Source organism: Silene latifolia, unplaced genomic scaffold, assembly GCF_048544455.1.
Source record: "Silene latifolia isolate original U9 population unplaced genomic scaffold, ASM4854445v1 scaffold_122, whole genome shotgun sequence".
NCBI classification, from domain to species: domain Eukaryota; kingdom Viridiplantae; phylum Streptophyta; class Magnoliopsida; order Caryophyllales; family Caryophyllaceae; genus Silene; species Silene latifolia.
The window spans coordinates 851,999-863,187 of NW_027413128.1; the positions used below are offsets into that span (position 1 = coordinate 851,999).

The 11,189-nt window shown below is 32.7% G+C and overlaps 1 protein-coding gene across 1 annotated transcript; it reads left to right on the forward strand.

Annotated features, from left to right (window-relative positions):
- Positions 1-946: 946 nt before the first annotated feature.
- LOC141637603 (pectinesterase inhibitor 9-like) lies at positions 947-2,045 on the forward strand. The gene has a single exon (XM_074447092.1). It carries the CDS (start codon positions 1,152-1,154, stop codon positions 1,758-1,760), a length of 609 nt encoding a protein of 202 aa, XP_074303193.1. The 5' UTR covers positions 947-1,151; the 3' UTR covers positions 1,761-2,045.
- The last annotated feature ends 9,144 nt before the right edge of the window (positions 2,046-11,189 follow it).

Genomic DNA, 11,189 nt, shown 5'->3' on the forward strand with positions numbered 1-11,189 from the left:
TTTTGCTATTTTTTCCCCTTAAACACCAATTCTGACAAATGTTGTAGCTCGGAAGTTATTAGATAGAAGTCTCCACCTCTCTCTGAATATTTAGAGAGAGAAAGTTCCCTAAAAGAAAAACAAATCTCCGAAAGAAATATGGGTGTTCGATGACCGGAATTTTTTTCTTGTCTTCCTTCCCCATTTAGCAACCACTCTTTAGAAATTTCTTAAGTTTATGTTCTTGATTTTACCTATTGTAGATTTGACTCTTTTTGCTTTGCATTTTAGCCTAGGAGAGCTCTCTCGAATCATATATTTTTAAGAATGGAGGTTAAATCAAGAATGTAAATAGAGTTTCTTTGACTTCCATTACATTGCATTTGATTATAGCCAAACAACATTAGTTTTGGGAAGATCTATTTCCATGTATTTCTTTTTCTAATGATTTTTCCAAAGATCTTAAATTTATTTCCCTTCTTTGGATGAGGGGGATTTATGTCTTACATTTTGTATGTTCGGAAACTTTGGATCTTTAGCCTTTCTTTCTTTTTGTCTTCTCGATGTCGGATTTTTTCTTTTGGGGTTTAATGTTTTAGACTTTCTTTGTATGAGTCTTCTCTTTGCCCTTATTCTTGGTGTTATTATGGTTTTGATGGTATATTGAAAGTCTTCCACTTTCTTGTAAATTGTACCGCTCTCATCCGCGAGGATGTTATAGATTAATTTCGATTAACTTAGTTTCTTTACCTTATAAAAAAAAGTTATAAAAATAAACAATGGTGAAATACAAGCCAACGTATGCTGCCTCGAGTCTAGAAGACTCTAAACCCAAACTATATATTTACATAAATCATTGACACCAAACTGTTGTGTACAATTATCACTGCACCCTTTAACAAAAGCAAAAGTAGATCTATGATACTTGTAGCCAAGATTGATGATTATGTGGGAAAGCAATACTACAAAAAACTCAATCATATTCTTAAATTACATTCCACGTACCGACACGCATTAAAACACAAGTCTCGTGACCAACATTTCTAACTCGTCAAACACGAGACAAAACCACAAATATCTTTTTGACCAAATCTCTGTTTAGTCTTTATATACTCCATTAACTAACCACCATTATCTCCTCAAACAACAACACACACTACTTCACTTCCTTCATGGCTTCTACATCACCACTAATTTCCCTTATTTTTACTGTCCTCCTAATCACCATCTCATCAGCCACGTCATACCCCACAGGCTCCCACCCTTCCACATCATCCCTAGACTTCATCCAGTCATCATGCCATGTCACTCGGTACCCAGCCCTATGCTACCACTCCCTCACACCCTTCGCAGCTAAGATCAACAAAAGCGAGCGTCAGCTCGCTGTGACGGCTTTAGCCGTCAGCCTGAGCCGTGCTAGGAGCGCGGCTCAGTTCGTTTCTAGAACGAAAAAAATTAAGGGGATTAGTCACCGCGAAATTGAGGCGGTCAAAGATTGTGTTGACACAATGGGGGATAGTGTGGATCAGTTGACTAGGTCTTTTACTGAAATGGGTCATATGGGTCGGGTCAATGATGGAGAGGATTTTATGTGGCATATTAGTAATGTTCAAACTTGGGTTAGTGCTGCTCTTACTGATGCTAATACTTGTATGGACGGGTTTTCAGGTCGGGTCATGCGTGGTCGTGTTAAGGGTGCTATTAATATGAGGCTTACTAATGTTGCTCAAGTTACTAGTAATGCTCTTGCTTTGGTTAATCATTTTGCTACTAGAGATTAATTCCGCCTTGTTTTTAGTTTGATTGTGTTACGAACTTATATATAGGACGGTTTTATTGTAAGATCGATTGTTGTTAAATCTCGGGTTCGTTGTTTTTAATTAAATTTGGTACTTAATGTAGATAATGGGTTTCCTAGAAATCGTTTTTTTTTTGTCACTGTTATGTTATTAAGTGGTGTTTTAATTATGACATTATGTGACAAATGTGCTTGTAATTTGTAATTTTGTATGATACAGGTTGTAGTTGATCTTGAAATAAAATCATGAAAGAGAGATTTCGGAAAAGATTGTTATGTCTATTTTCTACCTGAGATATATTTTAATTAAAGGTAAATTAAACAAATTATTAGGAAGAAAGGGAGCAAATATTTCACGTAAGCATAATTAATCATCTCATAATTGTCCCCTTCTACTCTCCTAGCTAAAAGACATTCGACTGCTATGTCTAACGACAAGTGTTGAGGGATTCATCACGTTCATTCATGTGCTATACTATATAGTTTTACTCTTATTTTCACAGCTTTGGCATGGAGTGTTATATTATCTCAAGTGTCACATGTTTGATCATTTTGCACCTTACATTGTTGTACGAAATTGCAAGATGTAGCGTTTTCTCCAACTCTCTTTTCTTCATTATCATCTACATTTTGTACCTATAGTCTTTGAGACGATACTAAGATACTTCATTAGTAGAAGTTTTCAATAATGACAACTTATTTTTCCTTTATCATCTCGATTTGTCATCGTTAAAAAAATGGATCCTTCACCACTAGTGTGGTTTGTCGGTTTTACACACCCTTATCAATTAAAGCCTAGAATCGCCTTTGATGTTGGGTGATGTTTTAAACGACGTTCATATCAGTTTGTACCATGATTTGGATGAATATTGATAAGTGACTAGTGCCACCCTCAATATACTAACCAAGATTTTTTCTTTTTGCCAAGTCATTTTCCGTTGATCGCGGTCTGTTATAGACCATAAGTTAGGTATAAATGTCTTTTTCGTTCTTTAATTTGATCGCGCCAATATTCAATGTTTTCTTTTAGCACTTGTAAAAATGGCTACACTAGAGAGCTCATTGGTACTATTTCCTCCATCTCAAAATGGTAATACTTTGCCCTCTACAAAGCTTTTGGAAAGACAGTCTCTCACTAAGTTATTAAGTGACTATTTTATCGTACTCTTAATATATGTTTTGTACCCCTTTTGTTACTCACTGTCCTTAAAATGTCTATTTTATTTGGTACATAATTTCATAACAATTATACCCATTTTATCTTACTTTGTAATCATTTTTATTAGTACCCATTTTACATTATTCGTATCCATTTTGTTCCTTTACGTATAAGTTTTCGATCAATATCTAATTGGTCTATCAATAAATTTAGTGAGCAGAAGACTTAGTGGGCATAAGCACCAGGCAAGCGCTATTCATTTAACTAGTTGTAATATCGGAAATTCACTCCTCTTCCTAAACATAGAATCTCTTATAGACTAAAAGCTGTGTTATTTCCACTCATATTTTTCGCTCAACTGCCCCTGTATTAAATATTCCCTTAAAAAATATCTCCATTTAAAATATTGTACTCAATAATGTATTGTCACATAATTGCTGTCAATTTATTTTGAGCAATAATAAATATATATACACAGAAAATCCCCAGAAAATCAAGAACAATAAAATGACAACTTTATATACACTATACAATATTCTCTAACGAGATTATCATCCAATACACAATACTCAAATTATATACACAATACACAAATTATGTACACAATACACAATATTCTACCGAGATTATCCTCCATTTTATAAATCGTCTTTTTATATTCGTACTATATCGTTTTTACCGGATTTCTTTATAAGGCTCGTACGTGTTTTAATTAGAGATCGTACGTCTAACTTAAACTGTATTATTAATGTTATCAATTAGTTGCATGTAATATTTATTTACAATTATAATTTTATTAATATTTCAAAACAGATACAATGTAGCTTATAATATCTTTTCATGTTAGGCTCTGTTTGGCAAAACTACCTGAAAAGGTAGCTGAAAACTGAAAAGCTAACTGAAACCTGAAAAGGTAACTGATAAGGTAGCTGGAAATTAGGAGCTGATAAGGTAACTGATTATATAAAAATGTGTTTGGCAAACTAGCTGAAAAGATAGCTGATTTTGATAAAATGACGTAAAAGGATATGAAAATTATTTAATATTATAGAATAAAGGGGTACAAATTGGAAAATAAGTCATTTCAAGTACCTGATTTCTCAAATGCTACCCGAGGTAGCATTTCATTTCAGGTACCTTATTTGACCAAATAAGCTACTTGCCAAACACTTGCAAAAAAATCAGGTAGCTGAAATTTTGGTCAAATAAGCTACTTTGGTCAAATAAGCTACCTGAAGTGTCGTGTCAAACGGAGCCATAGTAAACTTTCGTATACTTTCATGTTAGTTATATTAAGTATATTTTGACATTAAATTAAAATCACATTCAATTTATATAAATAATATTAATTCAGACACCTCTCTAAAAACTTTATCGTGTTGTAGCACGGATTCTATACTAGTGAGGCTATTAATTTGAAAATTAGTTAGACCAAAAAGAGAATAAAATTGAGACGCAGATGTGTCATGTGTGAACAGAAAAGAAAGATTTGGTGACAATCGAACAGACGGAGAAGCTAGATTTGCAAGACCCAAATGATACGCCGGGATGCAAGTCGTCAATTATTTTGAATAGATTCAAAGTTTTCAAACTGGCCCATGATTGACGGTCGATAAGGTCGATAACCCATGGGACCATGGGCCATGACCCACTAAAGGTAAATGAAATAGAGATCGATCATGCGAAGCTTAGCTGCACACATAAGACATGACCCACTCAAACAAACTCCTTGATCATTGAATTATTTATGACTAGTATGGGTGCCCGATTTCGCCCGGGCTACCTGTATTTAGCATTAAAATATATTTTCAATTAACTAAAATTATTTTAAAGTTGCATAACTCATAAATGTCATTAATATATTTTTCTATGATATGGAGTATATTTTAAAATTACAGTGAAATAAGTTATGAGACAAATTCACTGCTCCCGCTATTAATATTTTACTTAAATCGATTGCTTAACTAATTTTTCATATATATTTCCTTTTGTTCTTAGAATTATTAACTTTTATTACATTCGTTATTATTACTTTTACTTTCACTACTCCCGTCGTAATTATTGCTACTTTCACTACTTTTACATTAATATTGATAATTTCACTACTCCCGTATTTCTGTTATTTTCACTACTCCCGCTCGCTGCTAATATTGTTACTTTGACTATTCAAATGAGTGTTTATTATCATATTACTATATCCAATTTTACTATAATTTTTTTCACTACTAACAGAATTACTTTTACTCTTTAAGTATCCAATGAGTGATTACTATATCCAATTAAGGTTACTTTTATTACTCTCACTGCACGAAAGAAATATATTACATATATGCATTAAATATATTACATATATGCATTAAAGTAATTAAGTCGAAATAATTATATAATATTATATTTTTTGGAAATCTAGCTTAATTTATTTACTTTTTAATAGTTTCCAAAATATAATATACTTATATTATATTTGCTTATGTTAAAATAATTAACATATTTATACTAATTAATAACATAAGTGGGGCATGTTTATTTTAAGGAAAATTACCATATTCTTTGTTCTCTAAATTTATACTTCAACCAAAACTATATAAACTATATAATATTTACATTGAAGTCCCTTGTTCAGGTCCATCGCACAGTGCTATTGATTTAAAACTATAGAGTATAATTAATTTGTATAAATTTATTTAATTACATTGAAGTTCCTTGGTTTCTGGAATTAATATATAGTACTAGGTTTGGTGCCCGGCTACGCCCGAGCTACTTTTATTTACCATTTAAATTTTATTATCTATGAAATATTATTCGCTATATTTGGTTAACACATATATTTACAATTTATATCTTAAAATTATGATGAGAGGTAAAATTAATCAACAAATTATGAGACACGTTCACCTCTCCCGCTGTTAATATTATTACTTTCACTACATCTCCTGTTAATACTATTACGTTCAGTACTTCTTCGGTTACTGTTGTTAGTATAACTACTCATGCTATTATTACGTTTAACCCGTTAGTTTTATCAAACTCATATATTTAAATAAATTAGTATTTTCTTAAAATCGAATTGTTAGATAATTTTTCATACTCTCTCCGTTGTTCCTACTATTACTTTCATTACATGTGCTATCAATACTATTACTTTCACTTCTCCCGCCGTCATTATTTTTTCTTTCACTACTCCAGTTGCTGTTAGTATGATTTTCACTACTCCCGTTACTATTATTGTTGCTTTTACTACTCACATGAGTGGTTACTATCATAGTTGTTGATTATCAGTTGATTATCTAGTTGTATTAGAGTTATATATTTAAATAAATCTAAAATATTATATTAGAATGTTATTTAAGAGTAATAATTATTAATTACTAATTAAATTACAAATCTAATGAATTATGGAATATTATATTTTTTAGAAATCTGAATTGATTTACTTACCTTTTAATAGTTTCCAAAATATAACATATACTTATATTATATTTGTGTATGTTAAATAATTTACTTTATACTAATTAATACCATAAGTGGGACCCGTTATTTTAAGGGAACTCGTCATATTCTAGTATTCTCTAAATTTATACTTTTAACCAAAACTATATAATATTTACATTGAAATCCCTTGTTCAGGTCCATCACACAGCGCTAGTGTAACACCCTCATACCCCAAGTGCCTTACCAAGACCACTTAAAGCATGGAAGTGCTACCATCTCGGTTACCCGAGGCAATGTATATCAAATAGACAATAACGAAACGTACTTAATTAAGTAAAAGAGTTTAACTAATTACAAGTTCCAAAAACCAAACTGTAAAATCAATACAAAAGTTCCAAAACCAAACGATATAAAGTAAGCTAAGTTCATGACACAGTGGAAGACTCTAGTGACTCATGTGATGACTCCATCACAGCTATCCCTCGTGCAATCCATCTCATACCTGCTCAATAAATACTCACCATCCCCGAATGGATCACCACAGTTGTTAAAACAATTAAACGGTGTTAGTACTGATTACACAGACGATACAACAAAAGCAATACAATAATCCAATCCAACCACCCCAATCTCCATCCTATCACCACACACCTGACTACACACTAAAGTGTGTAGTCCTGCCAGAATACTCATCGCAACAAGTATTCCACACCGCCAGTGGAGTGAAGGAAATGTAGATTCATATACATACTAACATACTCATATATGTCATAAATTAATTTGTCATAAAATTAAAACGGATTTTATGCATGCAAACAAATAATATAATAGAAGAGAAATCATGTCCTTACATTGTTGATTTCGGATTTAAGGGCACAAAAGAGATCACCTTTCTCTTTTGATCTTGAGCTTTTCCTTATGGATGAACAAGATCTAAGTATAAGATCTCTCCCTAAGCTTTATACCCAAGGCTTCTCTTAATTTTAATTAATATTACAAATACTAGTATAATATTAATCAAGTAGAAAATTGAACCAAAATATTTATAAAACACTTAAATATTTCGGTTTTATGGAGGGAGAAATAGAGAGCTTTTTATCTCTCTAGAATACTAATTTTGGATGAATGAATAAGAATAAATTCACTAACACACTTTTGTGTAATATTAGGTAAAATTAGATGAAAACCAATGATGGTTTTTTTTCATCAAAAACCGGGTGGAGGGGGCTTTATGGTGAGCCAATGCATGAAATTGTTGCTCTTAACAATGTTCATAGGCTTGCATGGCTAGACCATTAGGCAATCATTATGTTTACTTAATAAATTAATCAACACAATATTACCCTTATACCCCACTAATTTCGGTACAATCATAATATGGAGTCCATATTATTTTTGTCAATTTCTCAATATGTAACATGTCACATGTAACATAAATTTGTTATGTATTTTTAACATATTAAAAATCAACGTATTAATAAAATACGTCACATACAACAAATCGATTTAGTAATTTCATAATTACTTGTGCCGAAATATTTTACCAGTTTATAAATCGTATTTACAAAAATTCATTCAATTCCGATTGTTTCCTTAAACAATAATTTCATCCGAGTAATGAAACAATTCAATTACTCAGACCGTATCTCATTTAATCACATTTCAATTTGATACGTAAATTTTACTTCCAAAATCGTCCGTCAATTTTCAAGTAATTTAATTAACTCGTAACATTATACGATTAATTAAATAATCAATTAAGAGTGTTGCCCTATAGGTATGACCTAGGGGGTCAACTGATCACCACCGTCACACGACAGTAATGTCAAACTCTAGTCAGCCAATCATTACCGATGTATGTTGACCGATTTGATAACAAAATTACTTCCCAATTGTATTCTATATAATGAGATTTAAACATGTGATCATCATGATCAACAGTCGTGATCGCATTATTGTCGGAGGACACATATTCCAACAATCTCCCACTTGTCCTCGACAAGTGTGCGTCACCAATTCTCTTGTCCTATTACTATCTCCCACTCAATGCAAGGTGTCTTTCAGGTCGTACTTGCAAGTGATCATATCGAGAGTGGTTTCCTCGATCTGGAGAATAACTGTTTGACCGGACTTATCTATCATAGATACTTTCCGAGCGTGGCCACGCATTTCCAGTTCATTACTCCTCGAGTGGCCCTGAGATATTGTTATAACCCTGACTAGGGGTGGACAATTCCTATCGCACTCATTCCCTTCGACTAGCCACAGCCATCATAACCCAAAATATGCCCATTTGACCCCATTTACGAAGGTCGTAGTAACACAAATCAAAGTTAATCGAAAATCGTGCCATCTTAGGCGAATAGTCTTTAGTCAAAAGAATCGACTCATTCGAATACTATAGTAGCTCTCGCCACGACCAGGCTATATAAATTTGCCAGAACTCTATAAGCGGTCATTAGGCCCGACAAAAAGTTCCTAACAATCTGCCTATGTGGTCGACTAGTCATCTCACATGACTCTATGGCACTTGAACTTGCCATCAATCGCATCACACTCTAGTCACTTCGAGACGTCACCTCATACAAGTGACTATGGGCAAAAACAATGTTAATCCATGTTCACTTTAACGGGGTTCAATTGTCTCTACAACCCGTTTGGATATAACAATGTACAAAGTGAGTTAATAATAACTCAAACGACAAATGTCGACATCACACTCGGGTAGTCAATATCATATTACAACCTTGTGATGTATATCATAAGTGTAAACACTCATTGACTGCAATAGAAGTTTAACATCCCATGTGTCCATGTGTTCAAACTTCTTACACTTGCAATCTCCTTCACATTCATGTTCTCTTTCTCATAGCATGAATCTTACCAAGTACACATCAAGGTTCCCGACCTTGGTTTCGGTTCTTTAACTTGAAAGAACTTCCTTATCGACTATCACATAACGACTAAATTTGTGATGAATGATATAACTTGTACTGATCAAGTACCCCATTCACACACAATGCACTAGGTATATGTTTTGTAGAATCTTGTAACAATTGACAAGATTTTTAGCTTAGTACTTCTCACAAGTCCTAGCTCAACTAGGAAAGATTATCTTTGAATAACTTCTTATTCAACCAAGCATCTTTCCAAAACTTCTTATTTCTCTTTCTGGGCTTGAAAGATTTGGGATTCTCATAAATCCTCATATGTGCTCGGATTTTCTACAATATGTGCAACTTCTTGACACACAATAGAACATTCCGTCAATCACTGAAATCGCTCATCGGATTCTACTCGAGAATCCATGACGTTTCTATTATGGCTTACCAATCAATCATCATGCTCTTATGCATATGATTCATAATTGGACATGTATATGATTATTCTAATGGCGGAAACATTAGTTACTAATAATCATGAGATCAACCGTTCATAGGTTCAATGAACGACCATGACTGCTAATGGTAATTCCATTTTCATCTACATGAATAACCTATGTGAATGTTGATATGATGTGTATCTCTTAATACTAATCCAACATCTCTTGATGTAATTGGATTCATCATTGCCCATTTTCATCCAGAATTGAAAACTCAAAAGCTTCTTTATGAAAGAAGGTATTTGCTCGTCATTCTTTAATGAGTGATGAGTTGTAAACATTCAAAGGATGATAGCTCCCACTAAATTCCATGTCTTCACATGAGAATTTCCTAACTCCCACTCAATTCTACACATTTCGAAATTTACTTCTCAATCGAAATTTATCAAGAATTGAAATATAAATTGCATTGCCAAGTTATTAGGATAAAACCATATATGTTCCCATCATATCCTTTCAAAATGCCTATTTTGAAGTGGTCTTATCTTAACCTTACGGAAAGAGATTTTAAATCTCCAACACACTCATGTCATAATGATGTGTAGTAATGTCATTTTCAAATATAAACAATATTTAGAATACATCCTTCGCAAATACCCTTTTGGAAGGAGGTTTAACCATTTCATAGTGAGGTTAAGCATGACATCTGCGTGGTTAAAACTTTGGCCATTGAAGATATCGATATATCAATCCTTGCAACTCGATCATAACTAGTATGTTACAATGATTCATTTAGGCTCTTAAGTAAATCTCAGGGTTGAAACTATTGGTCAAATGTTTCATAAACTTAGTCAAAAACTTGTTAAGACTCTACATTAGTCATTTTTCTTCCAAAACTTTCTTTTGGTCTCCTCGTGTAGTTATCTTGAGAATATTCTCATATGTTTACTACACATGGTCTCTTTAGTCCTATAGAACTAACTTGAAACCATAGATCTCATCTATTCAGCATACTATGTAAATAGATACACCTTTATTCAAATCATTTTCTCTTGCATAGATCTTCATTTACACAAGTACACAATTTTATCTTGCCTTGTGTGTTGTGTCCTCATTTTACTCCCACTCTATCTTTAGAATAAATAAACTAAACATTCAAAGATAGTATATGAGACACAAATTAATGATGTTGAAGTATAAGGAGAACTATCTCATAGATAGACTAATAGTTATTGTTTTCATATGTGTTCTTGGTGATTGACATTCCTTTAAGAGAGTTCATAGACTCAAAATCGCTTTATAAATGATCATACACACGCCTTAAGCATGTGGACATATAATGAAACCCGTCATTATATTTGTCTATTAGATCACTTTAAGTGAATGATCTTATGTTTCAAAACGCAAGCATTTTAAAGATGAAATTTAGAACATTAAAAGGATAAATGATAAAACGGGTGACTTGGGTTGCAAACCAAGTCACCATTATCCAAATACAA